This window comes from Echinops telfairi, unplaced genomic scaffold, assembly GCF_000313985.2.
Source record: "Echinops telfairi isolate 266 unplaced genomic scaffold, ASM31398v2 ScPeMD7_18;HRSCAF=68, whole genome shotgun sequence".
Classification (NCBI taxonomy): Eukaryota; Metazoa; Chordata; class Mammalia; order Afrosoricida; family Tenrecidae; genus Echinops; species Echinops telfairi.
The window spans coordinates 11,736,235-11,758,729 of NW_022103915.1; the positions used below are offsets into that span (position 1 = coordinate 11,736,235).

Sequence of the window (22,495 nt, forward strand, 5' to 3'; positions counted from 1 at the left end):
TGCTATTTTCAAAAGGGCTTTTATTGAACTGCCCCACAGCACCTCCTGCCCCCAGGGGCAGGGCACTTTCCACAGCCCTGTGGTCCAGGCATGACTCATCCATGTATCCAGATAGTTGGCCTCACTTGGAGGTCCTGGTGTGTGCTGGCTGCTCAGGGGCGGGGGGGGGGGGGCGAGAGGGGATGCTCTGTAGGGGTGCTAAGCACTGGTTGCAGAGGGCAGGCTCCATGCAGGGGGGCTGTCTCCCCAACACACTCCCTGAGATGTGCTCCTGAGTGATTGAAAATATCCCAGCTCCAGCCTGGAGGAGGAGGATGCAGCAGTGGCCAGTCCTGGGGAAACCAAGTGCATGGTCTTCCTCAGGGGGCTGAGGGTGGGGCTGGGCAGAGGGATGGCCATGTGTGAGCAGGGGCAGTGAGGGCTTTGTTTGCTGCACTGGCTGGAGAGTCCCTTTCCTCTCTGGGCTTCCATGTCCCTTTTTGGCTAGTGAAGACATTGGCCTCGGCGGCTCTCAGTGCTATGACTTTCCCTCAGGAAGCATCTTTGGCTGCAGCTTCATTTTTCACAATTGTCCTGGAGGTTGGCCTGTGCTTGCTCAGTGGGTTGTGTGCATGTGTGACGTGTTGGTATCCCTCCTGGGAATGTGTGTGCCCTGTCATATGCACCGGTGTATGTGATCAGATGCAGGGACAAGTACATGTATGAGTGAGCATGGCTGTGGGTGAGTAGCAGGGGTGAGCAAGGGTGAGCCTGTGCCCCACAGCCAGTCTCTGTAACTACTGCCATCAGGTATGGGGCCTCAGAGGAAGTTGGGCTCCCGCACGATGAGGCAGGGAGGACCCTCGCTGCCCCCGCCACCATCCAGGGGCCGGTACACGAAGTGGAAGTCCAGCTTGGGCTCACTCCGAAGCAAATAGCCTTTGATGTGGTGGGGCAGCGCCTCATCCGCCAACTGGAAGCAGCGGCCGTCCACCAGCACAAAGAGCCGGTGATCCTGGGGCTGGGCCACCTCGAACTTCTCGGCACACTGTTCGCACAGTGCCTGGGCTGGGGTGTCTGCCCGAGACGCCAGCGTCCGGGACTGCTGCTCCGGTTCTAGGTAGGACACACAGATGAAGTCCTGCAGGGCGAGAGGGAGGGTCTGTGGTCAATCCTAGGGCTGAGGTGGGGCTGGCCCATTGCACCCTACCCCTGTGCATCCCAGTGGGTGTCCTCGGCGCCCCTCTGCAAAGACTGGAGGTGGAGGGGTGGCTTTGAAGCTGGAACATGGGAGCCCTCTCTGGGCGAGCATCAGAAATGGGCTGATTGACAGTCTGCTTTCAGTCTTTCCATGGAGGAGTGAGCGCTCCCCCTGCTGGCCAAGCCACGGGAGAGTGCCCACCAACCCCAGTCCTGTTCCACACAGAGCCCCCTGGCCCTCCAGGGGCAAGGCAGAGTGTGGAAGGGGGTGTGAGTAAAGTGGAGGCGTAGACCCCACCCTCAGTACCCCACAGTTCAGTCCCTTGGAAGCTCAGAACAGGCAAGTGGGGGTGGACAGGAAGGAAGTGGGGTTAGCAGCAAGGAGGGCCCTAAGAGTAAGGGGAGGCCAGGGGGCTGGAGTGTCCACACACTAGCTCTGACCTCCAGCAGCCCTGCCCCTTCCTCCACCTACCAGGTGCCCTGGTGGCCAAGTGAGTGATGAGCTGGGTGTCACTGCAAAGCCACCGCTTTCCGGGAGAAAGGAGACTGTCAGCAGGGGTGCTTCTACCCTGTCCTATGGGGTCAATATGAGTTGGGGTGTTTTGGTTTTCCTTGTTCCCGCTGAACCTCCATTTCCTGGGTCAGAAACAGGGCTGATGAGTCAGTCCTATGGCGTGCCTGTTGAAACCTACATCAAACCGGGCACACAGCCTACAACATGGCCCTTAGCCTTTGCCCAACACCTGCAGGCAGGTCCATCCCAAATGGTGTGTGCCTGGGCGGGCTGCCCCCTGGTGGAAGGATTGATAACAGCAAGCTGGACCGAGCTCCAGGTCTGTCTCCCATAATTCGCCCACAGCTGGGCAGTGGCGCAGTGGTTACCCATTGGGCTGGTAACCACTAGGGCAGCAGTTTGAAACTACCAGCCACTCTGCGGGGATAAATATGGGGATTTCTACTCCCAGAGAGAGTGACCGTCTCCAAAATTCACAGGGGCAGTTCTACCCTTACAGGGGTGCTGTTAGTTGGCATCTACTTGATGGCATTGAGTTGCTTTTGGAGTTTGATGCTGGCTATATGACCCTGGTGGCACAGTGGGCTATGCGTTGGGCTACTAGCCACAGAGTCCTCAGTTTGAACCCATCAGCCGCTCCACGGGAGAACTTTCTGCTCCCCTAACAGTTGATAACATCAAAAACCCACCCTAAGGCTGACTGTTCCTGTAAAGACTTACAGCCTCGGACACCTAGGCTCTAGGGTCAGTATGGGCTGGAACTGGCTCGATGGCAGTGACTTCTAAAATCTGTTTGTTTTGTTTTGGCACCTGCTGGGGGCTGTGAGGCTTTGGGGTTCTGGGGTGTGGGTGGAGGGGAGGCCCTGCGAAGGTGCAGAGGAGACTCCAGAAGGAGCACTATAAAGGCACTGAGTGTGGCTCACCTCCCCCCCACCCCCCAAGTGCACTTGCCTCAGATTCACCTCCCTGTGCAGCTGCCTGACAGCACTTTCAAGAAGGGGAACATGTGCCAGGCTGGGATCCAGAGTGCCCATGCTCTCAGAGTTTGGGGAGGGGCAGACTGGGAGGGGCTGGGGGTCAGCTTGGCAGCGTAAAACCTATCGAAGGCCGAATCCATTTGGTTCGCAGCCTGTAGACAAACAGGCCAAGGAAGGGGAGAGCACTTTTTCAGGGCCACCCGGCAAGATAGCACCGACCTAGACCCAAAGCTCGGGCCTCCTTCCTCACAGGCCTGGGCTATGGCCATGCAGGAGCAGGCTTCTGACTGGATGCTCCTGGCCTGGAATGCTGGTTTCACACTCTTTGCCCCAGCCGGAGCTCGGGGCCTGGCAAGTGAGGCATAGCCAATCTCCTGGAGGAGACCCCTGCATACGCGTGGCATGCCCACTCCGGCAGGGAGCCTCAGGAGGGTGGAGAACTGGGCCATCGCCCAGGAGGGGCCTATGGCAGCTAGAGAAGGGCCGTGGGGAATCAGGAGTAGGGTTTGATAGAACGGGGTGTGGGCTGATGGGGATGGAGAAGAAAGCGCAGGAGTCTGGCCCGGAATGAGCTTGTAGGGAGAGAGAGGAACTCCTGATTGGTGCACAAGGTTAATTGGCTGGATCAGAAGCGCCGCGGAGGCAAGGCCTGGTGGCTGCGATGGCCATGATTTGCAGTAGAGTCAATGGCGGCGGTATTAGAGGGGTTGGGGACTAGGTGGGTGCTGGACTGCAGGGGCAAGCTAGCAGGGGCAGAGAGGGCCAGCAGGGCTGAACTGTCCATACTTTCCCTGCCCCCCCGCAGAGCTGGGTAACATTGCCTGGGGAGGGGCGTCTTCTACCGGGGCAGGGGCAGAGCTGGTGGCCAGAGCAGCGGCTCCTGGGCCAGCGGGCTGGCAGCTCGGGGGACATATGTTGTCGAGGCCCCGGGTCACCTGCACGGAAGAGCGGGAGGCGCGCGCCTTGTTGAGCGTGCGCCGGCGCTCCCAGCGGTGGATGGAGTCCTGCACCTCCACGCTCAGCTGCCGGGTCACTGTGATCTTGTCGTAGTTTTTAATGTGCTCCAGGGCCCCGTAGGTGGTGGTCAAGTAGTAGGAACCTGCAGGGGCAAGGACGTGGAGGTCGAGTGAGGACCTAGAGGGAGCTGGTGCCAGCGGGGGCCCCTTTCTCTCCCGCTTTGTCCTCCCGGAGGACAGATACGGCCAGCCCCGCCCACCACCAGCCACGCCCACGACCCCTGTAAGCCCCACCCACCTTCACTGTCCAGTGCCTTCAGTCTCCACCCACTCCGCCTCCATCCCGCCCCGCCCACCCCTCTAAGCTCCACCCCCACCCCGACCCTCCGCCCGCGGTCTCCAACCTCGAAGTTGCCACCCTGCAGGCCTCCTACTGATGAGTGTCCGTCTAGCCCCGTGTCCACCCGCAGCCTCAGGGAGCTACCTGGACCCTCACCGCCGGCCACCGGTTTGACCCTACTGGTTTTTGCATGCGGCTGGACTTCCTGCTTCATTTGAAAACGATGTAAAGTGCACAGACAGTGTTTGGAAGGAGGCAGGGTTGTCGTTCAAACACGCAGTGGTTCATTCCAAACAAAATGTGCTTACACCGGAAACACTGGCTTCCGGGGGATCTGCTGGGCCAGTTCATTTCAAGGCAGAGAGGGCAGCTCAGGTTACCCCACAGTTCCTTGGAATTGCAAAAGGGGCCTCTTGATAGACTTTCTCCAAGGACAAGGGCGATGGGGCGGGGCTTATTATGAAAACGTTTCAAGAAGATGGAAAATCGCCTTGGCGAGGAAAAGGTCAGGAACGTTGCACTGAGGAATTATTAATACATTTTCCCATCACCACCACGCACCTGCTCATCCTTTGAGGGAAGCAAGGTCTCTTTGTACAAGACTTTTGTTGAGAAACTTTACTGGTTCCTCAGAAAGCCTCCATCTTGCCCCTTCAGACAATGCTTTTTCGTTTCCCAAGCTCAAAGAATATTTGAACGGAAAACGATTTATCTCTCTCACAGAAGCCGCTGTTTTGATCGGACTTTTAATTTTTTGACGCCCCCCAGGACAAGAGTTTTACAGAGAGAACTTGTCTGCAGCCCTCTGCTGATGGCGGAGACATGTTTCAGAAGCTTAGTCTGGAGTAAAGGCATGCGGGATGACCTGGAGCACTGGAAACAGTACTTTTGGACGCTCCCTCTCCTACAACCAGCATGCTCCGTAGGAGCCAGGATGGAGAGTCTTTGGACACATCACCAGGAAAGACCCGTCGGGAGAAAAGGACATCACGTTTGAGACGGTAGAAACCTGTCCTGACCAAACCCACTGCCATCAAGCTGATGTCAATGTACAGAGACCCCATAGGACAGAGCAGAACTGTTCCCGTGGGTGTCCAGAGCTGTAATCTTGCACACAGCCTCCTCTTGTGCAGGGGCTGGTGGATGTGAACTGCCATCCTTTGGATTAGCAGCCGAGCACTTAACCACTGGGCAAAGGAGAGGGTTAGCAAAATTGAGGGGAACGCTCAATGAGACAGATGGACCTAACACCCCCCAGAACGTGCTCAAACAGATCAATGTTCTGAGGATGGTGGCGGACGGGGCAACGCTTGGTTCAGTTAGAGGAAGGCCTTCATGAGTCAAAACCCAGTCTACCACAGCCTGCAACATATTTTTGTACCTTAAGATTTTGATCCTTGTTAGTGAACTATTTTTATAAATCATTTTATTGGGGGCTCATATAACTCTTTCTTTTTTGCTCTTACAGCTCTTATCACAATCCATCCATCCATGTGTCAAGCACATTTGTACATCTGTTGCCATTATAATTCTCAAAGCTTTTTCTTTCTATTTTGGCCATTGGTATCAGCTCATTTCCCCTCTTCACCCCTCCCTCCCTCAAGAACCTTTGATAATTTATAATTTTTTTTTCATGTCTTACTCTGACCGATGTCTCCCTTCATCCACTTTTCTGTTGCCCGTCCCCCTGGGAGGGGGTTATATGGAGATTATTGTGATTGGTCCCCCCTTTCTCCCTCCACCTTACCCTTCCCGCCCTGGTATGCTACTCTCATTATTGTCCTGGATTCCCTGTGTGTCCAGCTCTTATCTGTACCAGTGTACATGCTTTGGCCTAGGTAGAATTGGGGTCATGATAGTGTGGGGAAAGGAAGCATTAAAGAATAGAGGGAACAAAAAAAAAAGGAAAGTTGTATGTTTCATCAGTGCTACAGTGCACCCTGACTGGCTCATCTCTTCCTTGTGACCCTTCTGTAAGGGGATGTACAATTGTTTACAGGTGGGCTTTGGGTCTCTACTCCATGTTCCCCCTCATTCACATTGATAAGATTTTTTTGTTCTGGGTCTTTGATGCCTGATACCTTATACCATTGATCCCTCATAATCACATAGGCTGTGTGCTTCTTCCACGTGGGCTTTGTTGCTTCTCAGCTAGATGGCCCCTTGTTTATCTTCAAGCCTTTAAGACCCCAGACGTTAAATCTTTTGATAGCCGGGCACCATCAGCTTTCTTCAACACATTTGCTTATGCACCCGCTTTGTCTTCAGTGGTTGTGTGGGGAAGGTGAGCATCACAGAATGCCAGGTTATTAGAACAAAGTGTTCTTGCATTGAGGGAGGACTTGAGTAGAGGCCCAATGTCCATCTGCTACCTTAATACTAAACCTATAAATATATGTACATAGAGCTATTTCCCTATCGTCATATATAAATATATTTACATATATACATGCCTGTATTTAGACCTCTATAGCTGTCCATTGCCTCCTAGTTCTTTCCTCTATTTCCTTTTACTTTCGTCTTGCCCCACTATCATGTTCTGCCTTCATTCGGGTTTCAGTAATTCCTCTTAGCTACATTGCCCTTGATCAAGCCCCACCAGGCATCCTATGCTGTCCTTGGCATTGATTTTAGATCATTAGTGAACTATTTAGAAAAAAATCCATTAAACCAACAACAACAAACTCTGTTGTAGGAGAAATTTTAGGAGCAACGAGCGTGAGACCTTGTCTCTGGTACTTTAGACATGTTGTCAGGAGAGACCAGTTTGGCAAACTGGTAGAGGGGCAGTGAAAAAAGAGGAAGGCCTCTGGGGGTGGGTTGGCACAGCGACTAACGAGGGGCTCCAAGCTAACGACCGTTGGGAGGTGGCGCAGGCTTGGCGGTGCTTCCTTCTGTTGTGCACACGGCCCCCAGTCAGAGCCGGCTCAATGGAGCCCAGCAGCAGCAGCATTAGAGCCACGTTAATTACTTAGTGTGAAAAATATAGTTTAAAAAGCTGATACAGGAGCCTTTTTAGTCTGAGTGACATTACACCACATGTTATTTTTCTGAACGAGTAACAGAGGCGAGGGCATTGAGCCATTCCTTTCTCCAGTTCCTTTCTCCTTGAGCGAGTTGACGTGTATTTTTAATCGCTGATGTTTTCTAAGTAAAGTCAGCTTTGAGCTGCTTCAGAATGCAAAATGTACATGATGTTTTAAGACAAAAGATGGTTTGAAAACGATATGGCAACACATGTACAAATGTGCTTGACACAATGGATAGATGGATGGATTGTGATAAAGGCTGTACAAGCCCCCAATAAAATGATTTAAAAAAATGACGTCCATAAACAAATATATAAAAAATGGATGATGTAAGGAACTTTTAGAATTACTTGGGGGCTTCCAAGTTCACTTCCCTTAAACTTGCCAGGAGCTTTGGTTAAGATATCTGAAGAGCCATAAAAGGCAGATCCCCGTTGGTGGGGGTGGGGTGGGGTGGGAGGTATAAGGGCCCGGAATAAAGTAGCTGCACTTGATATTTATAAACACTCGATTCCTCCATGCTTTCTAATAACAACAATATAAGAGGGAAGGAAGAAATTAGGGCAATTGAAGTATAAAATTAAAAAAAATGTTTATCCAACTATTTTACAAAAAAAAAAAAAGAAAGAAAAGCTCACCTACTAACAGACAGAGTATCTCTGGAAAGTAGGCTCTCAACCAGGACCGAATAACCAAAATAGATATAAAACTCAGGGAACAATGACTGGATATAAAACCCAATCACAAACGGGCAAGCCATGGCTAGACAGTCCCCCCAAGAGGCCACTCAAAGGTGGCCAGTGCTCTTGCTCTACCACCCAACCCAACCCAACCCAACTCAACCCAACTCATTGCCATTCTGTCGATGCCGACCCATAGCCACCCTGTAGGACAGAGTAGAACTGCCCCTGTGGGTTTCCGGGACTGTGACTCTACACGGGAGTTGGAAGCCAGAGTGGCTGGTAGTTTTGAACTGCTAACCTTGTGGTAGCAGCCCAGTGCTTACCCCCACCCCATCACCAGAGCTCCTCACTATCCTCAGAGAGATGCAAGTCTAACTCACCTTGAGAGACTGAGTCACTCCCAGTGTTTGACAAAGAAAGAAAAGATATTGACAAGGATGTGGGGAAATGGGAACCCCAATTCATTTTTTTGGGAAAAACCCCGGGAGAGTTGATGTGGAAAACAGTGCAGTGGGTCCTTAAAAAAACCGGAAATGAGAACTACCAGCCGGCCCAGCATTTCGACTCCTAGATACAAGCCCCAGAGACCTGAACACAGACCGGAAAGGAGGCTTGTACACTAATGTCCACCCTGCCTCAGTGTCCGCATCTACAAAGCTCGCATGGTTGCTGTGAAAAACAAACCAACCAACGAACAGCAAAAAAATAATTGTGTGAATACTTGTCAGTTTCAGTGTCCAGTCACCGGAGTGCCTGGGGGCACCTAGGGGAGGCTCATGCCAAAGGGATGGAGCTCCAAACCTTGGTCACCCACCCACTCAGGCCCAGACTTCCCTGGGACCCAGGGTCACGCTATTCCTTTCATGACCACTAGGTGGCAGGCGACGCCATGGGAACGTTTAAAGCCTGTTTTCTTTGGGCAAGAGGGTGCTACACAAACCGCCAAACCCAAACTCACTGCCATTGGGTGGATTCGTAGCGACCCTGGAGGGCAGGGTAGAATGCCCTGTGCGGGGTTCTTACGGCGGTAGAGAGCATTCTCTGCCCCCCCCCCCCCGCCCCCCGCAGGCTGGCGGCTTCGTAGGGATTGAATAAACCCACTGTTCCTGGTAAGACAGTGGGGAAGGGGCCACCGGGCATTTCTGGGGGATTTTGAGATGCCTGGGCCATAATTAACAGCCCTCAAGGGCAGTTCTGTCCTGTCCTATAGGGTCGCCGTGAGTTGGAATCAACTCCATGGCAGCGAGTGGGTGGGCGTCCCACGATTAGGAGCCCTGGTGCATAGTGGGTTAAGCATTGGGCTGCTAACTCCAATGTTGATGGTTCAAGGCCACCAGCTGCTCCTCGGGAGAATGATGAGGCTCCTGTAAAGATGGACAGTCTCAGAAGTCTCAGGGTCCAGGACCACTATGAGCCAGAAGTGACTCGTTGGCTGAGGCTTTAGTGGCCTCGTGATCGCTGGAGACCCTTCAGGTCACCAGCTTTGCTGAAACCTGTTCAGAATCTTAGCCACACACAAGCCTCCATTGACAGGCACGTGGGGGTGGGGGGAGGGGGCTGCCCACCAGGTGCAGTGGCCAGGAATCAAACTTGGGTCTCCTCCCACTGACCCCCTGCCAGATTTCCTACCCAAACCCCAAGAGCTGATGGGAATAGGAAGAAGGATCCCAGGAGGCTGGAGGTGGGAGCAGGGGACCCATGAAGCAAGGACAAGGATCTTCTAACAGGACTCCTTCACTGGCAGCCCACTCGCCCCACTCGTACCAGCCGCGCAAGCTGGTCGGGGGACGCGGGCAACACTGCGAGAAGGGATGCTTTCAGCTCAGGCCGCCTGCTCATCTGCTGGCAGGCGCCTTCGCTCCCATCCCATCGCCCTGCACAGCAGCCCACCCCTTCCTTCCCAACAGGAAGTCACCTCGATCGCTTGACACGTTTGTGGTCTGACACCCCACACTCAGAAAAGGGGACTTGCCTTCACCTGGCATGTAGCGGGAGCCTAGTGAGTCCCTGCCTAGCAGACAGCCATCACCCAGGTGCCTGTTAAAGCGGTGGGTGTGTTTCTTATTGATTTCTAACAGATGTTTATATAGTAAGGCTCTTAATTCCAGGTGTGCCTGCCTGTGGGAAGCCTGCCTTGCCCACTTAACCCTTGCATCTCAATCTGTTCATGGTCATTTTGGATGCATAACGTTGTAATCTATTACATGTATGTGGGTGGCAGTCGCAGGACCTCCCCCCACCCCCACATGCCTGTCAATGGAGGCTTGTGTGTGGCTAAGATTCTGAACAGGTTTCAGCAAAGCTGATGGGGGACTGGGAGGGATGATAGGCCTCTCGGGGGCTCGTCTTAGCAAACAAGAGTGTTCGGGGACAGGACGCTGATTCTGCTCACAGTACCTCCTTGGTCCTCCTGTGCACTCTTCTCCATTGCTTGCTATTTCCTCCCTCAGCCCAGCCAGGCTGTGGTTAGAGGACCAGGCCAGACAGCCCAGGGAGGGGGAGGCAGAGGCCCCAAGGTGCAAGGTGCAGGGGAGGCATTTGTTCATTTTCACGAAAACAGCAGCCTTGCTTGTTTTGCCCTGAGCGGCAGCCCAGCCGCTGGCCCTGAGCCTGGCACACTGTGGGGCCTCACTAAGCAGCTGCCGGGATGGGTGGACAGAGGAGCCGGTGGCAGGGTGGGTGGGTGGGTGGATGGATGATGGGTAGACAGGGAGATGGGTGGGTGGGTACATAGACCAATGAGTCGGGTAGGTGGGGCAGATGGACGAAGTGGTAGTAGGTAGTGGGGTGGATCCCTGCAGACTCTGGGCAGCGGGTCGTATCTAGTCACTGCTGCAGGGAGCCCTGCCTCCCCGGGGTGCCTGGGTCTGCTGGAAGACAGGCTGTCCCCAGTGTGAACAAACACCATAGCCACTAACAAGGAGATACAGTTCCCGGAGACCCCAGCGCCACAAGGCAAAGGAACACATGACAGCAAACGTCACGGCTCTACACGCTGCTCTGCGCTGGCAGGAGCTCCCAGAGCCGGCCATGCAGCCCATCGCCCGGGGCCTGAAGACGCCAACAGATGTAAAGGGGACACTCATCCCCAGAACCACAGAGCCCAGGGGACACACTTTCCACCGGGGACTCTCGCTCCACTGGAGGGCGACGGGGGCCTCCCTCAGAACCGGTCACTGGGTGGCCACACCCGTGGCAAGGCTGAGGCAGGGGAAGTGGTGGGAAGAGGAAAGAGGAAGGGGGACTGAAGGCCTGTCGAATAGCTCCTCCCACCCTCCCACTGCCAACCTGGCCTGGGGCCGGAGAAGCAGGGGCTCAGGGTCCCCAGGGGCCTCACGGTACTGCCCACGGCCTCACACTCCCAGCCCCTGCCATCCCTCCATGAATGCCTTCCCCAGTCTTTAACTGGCTGGCTCCTACCCATCCGTCCACACTCAGCTCAGGGGCTGTGTGGCAGTTACATCATCTCCTGTCAACTTGTGAAGGCTAGAGTCTAGCCTGTCAATCAGGTCATAGCCAATGGGGCCTCTGTGTGGGCGTGGCTTCCTCCTGGGGATTCTGGGAAATCCTGTCTTCCTCCCTGGAGGTGGGATACACACTCTGTGAGACATTCCTGTTGACAAGCCACATGGAGCTACACTGATGCAGCCAGAGTCCTGGAGCCAGAGGAGCCACGTGGAGGCCCACACCAGCGCTGAGATGCTTCCACCGCCACTGGACCCCCAAGACTTTTCACCTACTGGCCTGCATCTGACATCATTGTATGTGTTGAGTAAGTCTGAAGAGGAATTTATAGACTGGTATCGGATATGGACTAATATGGACCTATGGACTTGATCTGGATTGGGCTGGGATGTTTTCTTCATGTACAATCTCTCTTTGATAGAAAGCTCTCTTTTACACCCATATGAGTGTCTCTGGATTTGTTTCTCTAGTCTACTTGACCTAATCCAGGCTTCCTCCTCCAGGAAGCCTTCCCTGACTGCACGGCCTTCAGGGCACTTCCATTCCCCCACCACCACCACCCACCCAGCACTCCACCATTCCTACACTGGAGCGGCGCATCCTTACCTGCCTGTCTGCCCATCTCCCCGGCCAGTCCGCCCTCCCCGGTCCCCAGCTTGCAGACTGCCACGCCCCTCACCTTCCCCGAGCTGCAGCGCGGGGTCCATGAGCTCCATCATGTACTCCACATCGAGCAGCATCTCCGTGAGGTTGCTGCGAGCCAGCGCGTACATGAGCACGGGCAGGAAGTCGTCGGCCCCGTAGGGCTTGCCTGCAAGGACAAGGAGGCAAAAACCTGAGCGTGAGACCCCTCCCCGCCCACTCCCAGGTGAGCTGTGCCCGCCAGGGGCGTGGCCACTCCTGGAAGAGGACCCTTTCCCCGTCTGGGGCTCCTAGGAACTGGGCAGCATTGGGATCTGCTCCTGGCCTGATGATCCAGGCGGACGGGGAAGGAGCTGAGAAAGCCGTCTCCCCGCTTCCCCAGCTCCTGCTAAACATGGGTACCCCCTGGGAAGATCCCCTGCAACACAACCCCCATTCAACCTTTTTGGGGTAAGCATCGCCCTTTCTGGAAGGTCATTTTCAACTTTAGACACGCCTGGAAGGAATTCGTCCTATCCGGTGGCACAGAGGTTAAGCGCTCCACTCACCCCATGGTGGGCAGTTCACACCCACCTGGCAGCTCAGCGGGAGAAAAGACCTGGCGATCAGGTCTACCCACTGCCATTGAGTTGGCTGTGACTCACGGTGACCCCCTAGGACAGAGAGACCACACATCTTCACAAGAGCACACAGCCCCCTCCCCTTTATCCTGCCGGACTGCTGAGTCCCCATGGTGCCATTCCCAGCCCAGCACCGAACTCACTACACTATGAACATGCCGGCCTGGGCCCTCTCTGGGGGGTTCTCATCAGTCCTGTGGGGTCCACGACACACAGCAACCACCTCTGAGGCCCAGAGCCACGGGCTGCTTGGAAAGGACGGGTCCCCCGAGTCTTAGACCCTTCAGCCTGACGGACAGCAGTCTGTCTATGCAGGTTAGGTGTGTATTTTGTTCACCATTGATATTCTTGCATTCATTCAAAATTAAACTTTTAATGCTGCATTCAGTATCATCCGTCACCTCCGGAGTCCATGGTTCACGGTGCTGTTCAGAGCTGCCGAGGGGATTCTGGGTCAGAGCGGCCTCCTGGGACAGGGCAGAACTGGGCCGTGGGGGCTCTGGGCAGACAGCTTTTGGGGGACCTTCCCCCACGAAGCCAGCCTTGCGGTGATTGCCCAGCACACTGCACCACCAGCCAGAACGGAAGACACATGTCCACCCCCACCCCCGAGGCTCAAAGCAGGATTCTTCCTCGCTGTCAAAGTTGGAAACACCCCAGATGCCACTCGGCAGGTGGACGGACAGACATACTGGGGTCCTGCCCGCCGGAGGGCCAAGCTGTCACAGAGAGCGGACAGTCACACTTTGACACATGACCCGACGGGTCCAACTTTGACACCACCATGCTGAGTGAGTGAGTCTGGACACAAAGGGTCAGTCCTGGACAGTCTCGCTCACCAATGGGGCCCGAATAAGCACATTTGCATTTTTGTAAGCCACGTGTTGGACTGCTACCTGTAAGGTTAGCAGTTCAAATCCACCAGCCACTACATGGGAGAGACAAGGCTTTCTACTCCCCTAAAGAGTTACAGCCTCGGAAGTCCACAGGGACAGTTCTGTCCTGTCCTGTGGGGTGGCTGGGAGTCGGCACTGACTCAATGGTAGAGATTTGAGTTTATGGCAACAGGAGGTAGCCTGGTGCTTCCTGGGAGCTGGTGTGGGGTGAACAGGGGTGACTGCCGAGGGGCACCCACCAGGGCATCAGGAAGAAGTGAGTTCGAGGACGAGAAAACCTTGGAGAAAGCAAAACAGGGCATGGGGGCTCTTGTGGCTCTCCTGTCCCTCTGCAGGCATTCTGTCCCTGCTGTCCCTGGCCCAGGGGTGCTGGGCTCACACCCCGAGGACATGCTTGTCTCCATGTGTCTGTCCCCTCCCGGGTCCTCCACAGCACCCACAGCACAGTGCTGGTACCCTGGGGCTCCTGTGGTAGTTTGGGATTATGTCAACTGGACACCCCTGGCTAGGGGTGGAGTCAGGTCTGTCAATCAAGTGAGAGTCTGATGATACCTCCGTGGGGTCATAAGCCTTTTGTACTAAGGCACGAGGAGCAGAAATGATCTCTCTCTTCCTGCCCCTCCACCTTCCTACCAGCCGGAGCTCTGCCGGCGGCAGGGGGTGGTCCCATGTGGGCAACCCAACCTTGAGAGGTGCTGGTGCCGGCACCCCGGCACGGTCCCACCAGCCTTGGAGCCATGTGACGCGGCACCCATCGGCCTGCGGTCTTCCTGCTTCCCGGTTCACCATTCTGAGCAACGTGAGTCCGAAGAGGGACTGGCTTTGCACTGTGGACTTGAGTTGAACTGGGTTGGGATGCCATCTTGATAGGTAATTACTTCTTGATATAAAGCTCTTTCGGAGACAAGGATGAGCCTCACTGGATTCCTGTTTCTAAACCACCCGGCCTAAACTCCCCGCCCCCACCACCCTACATCCATCCCCATGTGTGGCAATGGCCGCTCTGTGCTCTGCTAGCTCACCTGCTTGCCCCATAGGCTTTGCCTCATAGCCGCTTACCGGCCCTTCCGTGTCTACGTGTCTACGTCAGAAAAACTCAGAAAGTTCAGAGACTCTTCGAGAACCCAGCCTCGGAGCCCCTCAGGGTCCAGAAAGTGTCATGGAGGGTCAGCTAACATGGCCTTGAGGGTCTGCTTCCTCAGGCGCTCCCTCCCCACTCCCCCAGGGGAATAGGCAAGGCTCTGTGTGCCCTGCCCCTGGCTGACCAGAGCTGAGCCTGCTGCACCACCCCTGCCGTGCCGCCTGCACACACCCCTTTACTCTCTCAGCCTCCTGTCTGGTCACCTGGGCACTGACTGACCACCTGACCAACTCGGGGGGAGCTGGCGGGAATCTTGGGAAATGACTTTGTGCGACATGGTTCCCCGAGCCTCTGCTTTGAGATTCCTGTCCCCTCCCCTGCATGAGATGAGTCAGGCTTAGAAAGGAAGTGCCTTCCCATAGGAGATGTAGGAGATGGCTCTGTGCCTGGGGCTGTTTTTCAGGTAGATCACTGGATTCTTAGAGGGTTGGCTTTTAACATTTTTATTTCTGAGTTCAGGAGCCAGGCAGGCAGGCTGTGTGAATGTAAAAGGCTGTCCAGGGCTCTCTGTAATTCCTACAGAACTCACTGCTGGCTGCGGCAGGTGAGACACTATCCCCTCTCGTCCCCCAGCATGTCCTGATAACCCACCCGGACTACGAACACCTGATTCCAACGGGGGCGACACCCCAGGACTGGAGGTGCTTCCTCGGATCTGGTGGGGGAGGTCAGGAATTCACCCACAATGCACTGCCCATGCCCCCCAGAAAAACGCACCCCGCCAAGGCCCATTGTGCCGAGGGTGGGCTGGACCTTGTGTAAAAGGATCAGGACTTTCAGGCAGGGAGCAGGTCCCTCCAGGACCTTGGGCGGGGTGTGTGTGGGGTCAAGGAAGCTGGACTGCGGACCATGAGTGGGGCAACAGGGAGGGAGGTACTCAGGACTGCTCTGTGCCCTCTGGTTCCTCCCCCACCCCTGCCTCTCCCTGGGGTTCCCAGCTGCCCCTCAGGGAGGGCTGTGGGCCCACCTTCTCCCTCTCTGTCACTGTGTGCTCACACCTCAAACAGCTCCCCCCTCCTGCGTGAACTCACCTACCTGTCTGTCTGCCCACCACCCAGGAGCCCCTGTGTCCACTGCCCTGGGCACAGGCCTGGTGCCACAAAGGTGTGCAGGAAGTGCTCTTGAGTGAGTGAGGGGGTCAGCACATGGTCAAGTGCCAAGCTCCCAGCAAGACCCCAGGGCCCTCACGTGGGCACCCACCCTATGGAGTGGGTCCTTCCCCGCTAGGGGACAAGCCAGTAAGCCAGTGTGGGCTCCCTCTGCCTGCAAACTCACCCTTCCCAGGACCACCCCCCTGCTGCAGGGAGCCCGTCCCCTCAGGGCCAGCCAGGCAGGAGCCACACCCCCTGCCCAAGCGCCCTCTGATCCCAGCCCTCCTGCCCGAGGTCTGTCCTCCCAGCAGGGCCTCGGTCCTTTCACCCACTCTGCCCAGGAAGGCATCTCCTGAGCTCCGGCCATGCAATGTCTCTGCTTAGGCATGACAGAGCCCGGCCCGTCTGTGCAGTGGATGGGACACCGACCACCAGCAGAGCCTGGCTCACGAGACCCGCATGGGTCTGAGCAGCAGGGAGCTCTGTAGGGTCTTCAACGGTCGCTTGCTGGGAGTTGGTCACCAGGTCTTTCTTTCACTGCACCCGTCGGTGAACTCAGACTGCAGCCTCTCAGTGGACGGCTGAGCATTGTAACCGTTCACACCACCCAGGGGCCCTGTACATGGCCCCTCGTCCCTGCCCGAATAGCAGAAATCTGAAAGACCAACCAAATAAGTTGTCCGAAGGAATTTCAAGCAGCTAGAAGTATGAACGTACTCTCCATGGTTCAGGGTAATCATAAAATCCTTGTGGAGCGTTACGGTTTAAGAACCTCATGTTTTGCTACCTTAAGAGTGCAGACGTGATAGAAACACTGAACTTTCTTCACATAGTTGGGAAGGACCTTAGTCCCTCCGGCCGGCTGTGTGACATGACTTTGCCTCTTGAATCCAATGAACTTTTTAGAAAAATGATACACACACACACACACACACACACACACACACACACCACCCCATATATACTCGAGTATAAGCTGACCCGAAATTTTCAAGCTACAAATTTCAGGTTGGCTTATACTTGAGAATACATGCAAATCTGAACCAAGTCCCTGCCCTAACTTTAATACATTTGTCTTAAATATATATAAAGAAAATGCTCTCCATGGGAAGCGCTTCAGAAGAAAGCCTGGTGATCGACTTAAACCAACAACGAGCAGTGTTGACGGCGCGGTGGGCGGAGCTGTAGCTGGCACTGGATGGATGGGAATAGGATGTAGCCAGTGGCTTTCTGGGGAAGGGGCTTCCCCGTGGTGCAATGACTCTCCAGGGCCCCAGGGAGGTGCTCTGGTGGCATAGGGCTTAAGTGTTCATCTGCTAACGGGAAGGTCGGGGTTCAAACCTTGTTGAGATCCAGCCTGGGAAACCCTATGGAGGCAGTTCTACTCCATCCACAGGACCACCAGAGGTCAGAATCAATCTGCTCGGCCCAACACAGCTGGTCAATGCAGGACTTGTGTCCCTGGGCTCAACCTTTCCCACTGTCCCAGGCATCTCTGGAGGTCTGCGTACTCCCGACTGTAGGGGGCATGTGGGGCCCATGGGAGACACAGGAGGAAGGGACACCTTCCCAGAGAAGCAGGGCTCGGTAGGGGAAGGGCTGCTTCTGCTTCAAGTGGGGCAGTGGCCACCAGGGTTGTGGTGGGGACAGGAGGGCGAAGGCCGGCGCTCTGCCTTCCCTGGGCCAGCACCAGCCCTGGGGGGCTGGGTGTCACACTGCTGGCGGGCAAGGCCCTAGACCATCCAGGCCCTGGGGCATCTGCAGGAGAGGCCATGGGCTGACTGCCAGTCCTGAAATCACCGATGGTCAAAGCCAGGAGGGAACCTTTAGAGGGCGGGTCAGGGTCTGGCCGAGAAAACGCACAGCCTCGATCTAGTCGCAAGGAACGCTGATGTGCTAATGGGGAACTCGCGTAAACAAACACGAAGAAATGGCTGTGGGTGGGGGGAGAAGCCTGCACATCTCAGTAATATCAGCGGCACAGCAGACCAGGTAAGGCTGCGGGGGCACCTTCCCGAGTCCAGGAGTCCAGAGACCGGTGGGGCCGGGGTCAAACCCTCACCTTCCAGGCAGGGCAGGTGGTTTGAGTGGCAGTCAGTCACCTCCTGCACAGCACTCACCCGCCTGGCAGCGGGACCTGGTGTGTTGCTGTGAAGCCGAACAGCTTTCAGCAGCGCTGCCAGACTAGGTAGACCAGGACGAAGGCCTGACAATCTATTGCCCCACCAACAGGCAAGAAGAAAACCCCATGGCTCTCAGTGCCTCTGCACGGGATCGGGGGAACAGCACAGGACCTTCCAGGAACCACGTTACTCTGTTGTCCACGGGGTGGCCGTGAGGGGGGTACGAGTGGACGACAGACAACACCAGCAAAGACTCTCCAGGACCACATGTAGCACCTGACCTTGCTCTGGACCCTGAGGCCCTGAACAGGAGGGGGGCATGCTGGGAGTTGATTTGATCAGGCCCTTCCCAGCATGCCCACCTCCTGTTCAGAAAGAGCAATCCTTCCATCCTCTATGACCAGGGCTGCCGCGTACAGCTGCCCAGGGTCCTTACTGCACAAGCGCAGGCAGCCAAAGGGCCAGCTGGGGATGGCAGTCAGCCAGTGCGCTCAACACCATGGGGTACTCGGTCTAACTTGGAGGGAGGGCGGGCCAGCGCTGCGCTTGACGGGTGGCTGACCCCTCTCCACCCCGTTTGCAGGGTGGCTATGGCTCTTCTCAGGGAAGGAGGAGCCCTGCGCTCACCCCAGGAGCTTCGGCTGGTTCGGACTCACATGTGCAGTGACACGTACCTCAGCAACATTGGGGCCATGTCAGCCTAAGCCTCATAGGTGCAAGCTGGAGCCAGCCTGTTGGAGGGTGAGCAGCAGGCGGCCCAGTCTCCCAGACTGGCCAGCATCCAATCAACCCACAGGGACGACACCCCCCGGCGGGGGCCCGGTGGGTCCACACCACACAGCTGTCCACCATTGTGTGGACTTGGCAGCCACGGGCCATGGAGCCTCACACACAAGGGCACGGAATAGGCAGGCTTCCTTCCTGGTTGGGCGTGTGTGTACCAGAACACCACCAGCTCCAGGCCCCCGAGCCCGGCCCGCCCGCTTACCTGGGTTGCCGAGGGCCATGGAGTCGTAGATGAGCTTGCAGGTCTTGAGCAGGATGGCGATCTTCTTCTCGGGCGAGTAGGCCTGGTGCATGCTGGCGAACTTCTGCAGGATCTTCTCCAGGACGGGCAGCTCGGGCACGCTGGTGGTCACGCCCAGGTCAGTGGTGGTGGTGGCCAGGATGACCAGCTGGTTCTCCTTGAGCTGCTGCAGCGAGCCGTCCTTGCTGTGAATCTCACGCAGGCACAGGTCGATGGCTTCCTTCAGCGGCTTCAGGACACATTTGTACAGGGCCGACTCCACAATCGCTTCTGTGGGCCGGCGACAGCGGGAGGGTGAGAAGGCCAGCTGTGGGGATCACCCTGTCCCACCCCACCCCGTGCGGCCACCCAACCACCCACCCACGCCCCAGAAACACACGCGTATAGCCCTCGTGGCTCTGACACGAGACGCTGCTCCATCCTCAACAAAAAGCCACAAAATGAAGATACTGCCAGAGGAGGCACAGACGACCCTAAGCCCGGCGCTGTCTCCGGATGCCCTCACAGGCCCTGTGTGAAGCGCTCCCTGACAGCACTGCCTCAGCCCAGAGGGCAGAAGGGCACCGTTCACCCGGGCTTGTGCAGTATGCAACCTGCTGTGCAGAGGGCCCGGGCACCCAGGAAATGTCTGGTGGAGCTAATCTTGGATGCCTCTCTTTACTTCAATTCTCTTAAATCTGCTTGACCTTGGCTTCAAAATCTACTGTGCCCCATATCTGACTTCTTGTCGATGCCACCCGATCCCTCAGCCCTGGGTGATAGGCTGCTGATGGCAAGGTCGGTAGTTCAGAACCCACCAGTCTCTCTGAGGGAGAAAGGTGGCGCTGTCTGATTCGATGGCGGTGCATTCGGTTTGGGGTTTCACTGGGCGCTGGGTGATCACCTTTGGCAGGGCGCAGCGGTGGCCTCTTGCTCCGGCCCTTGGTTGCCTGCTCTCTGCACAGCAGCCAGCACGATCTGCCAGGCCATGTCACACGTCTGTGCGCACCCTCCCGGGGGCTCCCATCACACGTGCAGTCAAAGCCCGCTCCCTGTGCTGCAGAGGACTCCTGGGGTCGTACCCCAGGACCTGACTGACCCGTGGCCTCATCTTCTCCCAGGGCCTCCTGAACCTGCCAGGCTGCTCCTGCCTCAGGGGCTCTGCCTGGAGCAGTCACCCCACAGACACCCTGTCCAAATGCCCTCGTGTCTGAGAGCCGTGTGTCCTAGGCCATCAAGACAAAGGGCAGCTACATCTCATGCCCGCAGGACCTACTAAGGAGCCCCGGTGGCACAGTGGCTGATAAAGCGCTCAGCTGCTGACTGCAACGTCGGTAGTTCAAAACCCCAACCACTCCTCAGGAGAAAGACGAGGCAGCCTGCTTCTAGAAAGATTGCCAGCCCAAGAAACGCCACGGGGCAGTTCTACTCTGTCCGAGAGGGCTGCTGGGAGTCAGTATGGACTCGGTGACAGTGGGTGTGGGTGGACAGGATGCACTAAGGCCCTGGTGTGTGTGTGGGCAGGGGCCGGTAGGGGGACATTTCATAACTAGCTTGGGCCTGAGTGAGGGTGAACCGACCCCTAATGACACCATCAAGGTGACATTCGGCTGCTTGTCCTGATGGCTGGGGGTCTGGGTGATGGATCTAGTAAGGGGAGAGCCCAAGCCATTATGCCCCTTTTCGGGTAGGAAGGTGGCACCTGAACCGTCATGCCTCCTGAGTGAGCACAGGTAGGGGCCTGGACAAGCCTCCTCTGGGGTAGGTGCATGTCTGGGTTTCAGGGTGGTCCTGATACTCTGGGCACATTCCCAGCTGCTTCCACAGCCCACCGGGAGCTGCCCCTCCACCTAGACACACCGTCCATCCTGTCCCACCTTGGAGCCTTTTGCATCTGGAGATAGAACGGCATGGGGGCAGGGGACCTGCGTCAGCTCTGTGGCTGCCCCTTAACTCCTGCCTGACCTGTCCAAGCCACTTCCCCTTCAGGGCTGCTTCCTCATTGGCAGCACTGAAGGACTGTTCTACCCCCACCCCCCACCCCAGGGCCCCTCCTGTCTCTGAGAGCCAGCTCTTGGGCAGCTGCCTCCTCCCTCCTGATGCAGGTCTCCCTGGCCGCACGCTGGTCCTTTGTCTCAGAACAGCTCCTGGCCTGTTTCTGGGACAAAACCAGAGCGGGGTGGCGTCTGCCCTGCTGCTCTGAGCTTTAGACTTGGCCTCTGTCTGCCTGGGCAGGTGGGCAGAGCCGGAAATGAGAGGCAGACAGGTAGAGTGGTTAGTTCCCGGACAGCTTTCTGGCTGTTCTCAGTGGGCTCTCGGTCAGTTCTTACCAATTGAACTGTGAGCCCTAGAACACGGGTGAAGACCCTAACTGCGACACCAGTAGATGTGCGCACAAGAGCAAACAAATCTGTCTCCAGAATGTCCCTTAGAGGCCAGGGTGGTGATGTCGTCTCCCGTGCTTTGGACGCGTCATCCGGAGAGACCAGTCCCTGGAGAAGGACACTGTGCTTAATGGAGTGGAGGGTCAGCGAAAAAAGAGGACGACCTTCCAGGAGATGGTTGGCCCTGTGGCTGCACCCATGGGCTCAGATATAACCATTGTGAGGATGGTGCAGGGTGAGGCAGGGTGTCACTCTGCTGCGCAGCAGCATGGGTGGCTGTGAGCGGAACCGCTGGAGGCACCCGACAAGAATCCTGGGAACTGGAGCTTTCTTTGTGATGTTAGCAAGCTCGCTCCAGCTCCAGTCTCTGCATGACTGAAGGGCAGAGCAGGTCTCTGCATCACTGAAGGGCAGAGCAGAAGACAGACGGCATGCTGTGGTCCAAAAGGAGCCCAGCAAGGCCCAGGGCGATGCCCCAGACTGGCCGGATCCTGACAGGACTTGTAGCCTCTGGCATGGAGACAAGGAACTTCTATTCCCCAAAGGCCCACGGGGACGTCTGTGGGACAGTTGTGGGGGGAGGGAGATGCTACCAGTCATCTTCCCTGAGGGTGATCAGTTGCCAAACTTCAGTGGGCCCTGCTTCCTGCTGCTGGGGACAATGGACAGGCTCCTGTAGGCGGAGCTTACACCCTACTGATAATGGTTCCTATGGAGACCCAGGGAACAGGACAAAGTTAAGCTGCCATCCTAAATCTAGCATCAGCCCATCTTGTCACATGTATATCCCCAATCCCTCCTCTCCTATTGCGTGTATGTCCCTAGACCACTCCCTCTCACTGCTGTCTAACCTATAGTGCAACCCCTTCCTGTGACATATGTCTTTACCTGGAATTAGTGGGCTTGCACCCCCAAAAGGTATATAGGCATGGGTCAGCAATAGAGATCCCTCGCTGGGCTCTCTCGCTGGTCTCTCCCTCTCTTCCCTCTCTCCTCTCCCGTCCTCTCTCCCTGGTTCCCTTTCCCGTCCTCCTTCCCTTCCCCCTCTCTCCACGTGGACTACCAAGAGGGGCTGAGGTGAGCAATGCTACCATATAATATATCTGACTGCATTAATCTAATAATACTTATATACCTCCACCGTACAATTGTGCATTACTGAACCCGTGGGTAGTAGTAGCGGTGGGGCTGGCCCCACTCCCCATAAACGTAATACTACAGACAGTGGCCCTCCATCACTAAGACCCGGTGGACCAGGACGCTGCAGGGTTCTGGGGAATCAGGGGCTGGGTGGTGCTGCTACCACTGCTGCCCACTGTCCCTCCATCTGCCTGGTGCCCCACCCAGCAGCCTAGCTCAGTAGCCCCTCACCCCTCCTGGAGAGTTCCCTGCTCCACCGAAACTCTCTGCCTTGCCACCTGCCTGGTTAGATTTGGAGTCTGGCTCTTG

At 56.3% G+C, this 22,495-nt stretch overlaps 1 protein-coding gene across 1 annotated transcript in view; it reads right to left on the bottom strand.

The window, feature by feature from the left end:
- Positions 1-22,495, bottom strand: part of RIN3 (Ras and Rab interactor 3) — a 114,799-nt gene continuing 92,304 nt past the window's right edge. The window contains exons 7-10 of the mRNA XM_045287778.1: positions 18,645-18,953; positions 11,823-11,954; positions 3,606-3,769; positions 1-1,120 (exon numbers count right to left, since the gene is read on the bottom strand). Coding sequence (XP_045143713.1) covers positions 800-1,120; positions 3,606-3,769; positions 11,823-11,954; positions 18,645-18,953 — 926 coding nt within the window. The 3' untranslated portion in view covers positions 1-799. The remainder of the gene's footprint in view (positions 1,121-3,605; positions 3,770-11,822; positions 11,955-18,644; positions 18,954-22,495) is intronic.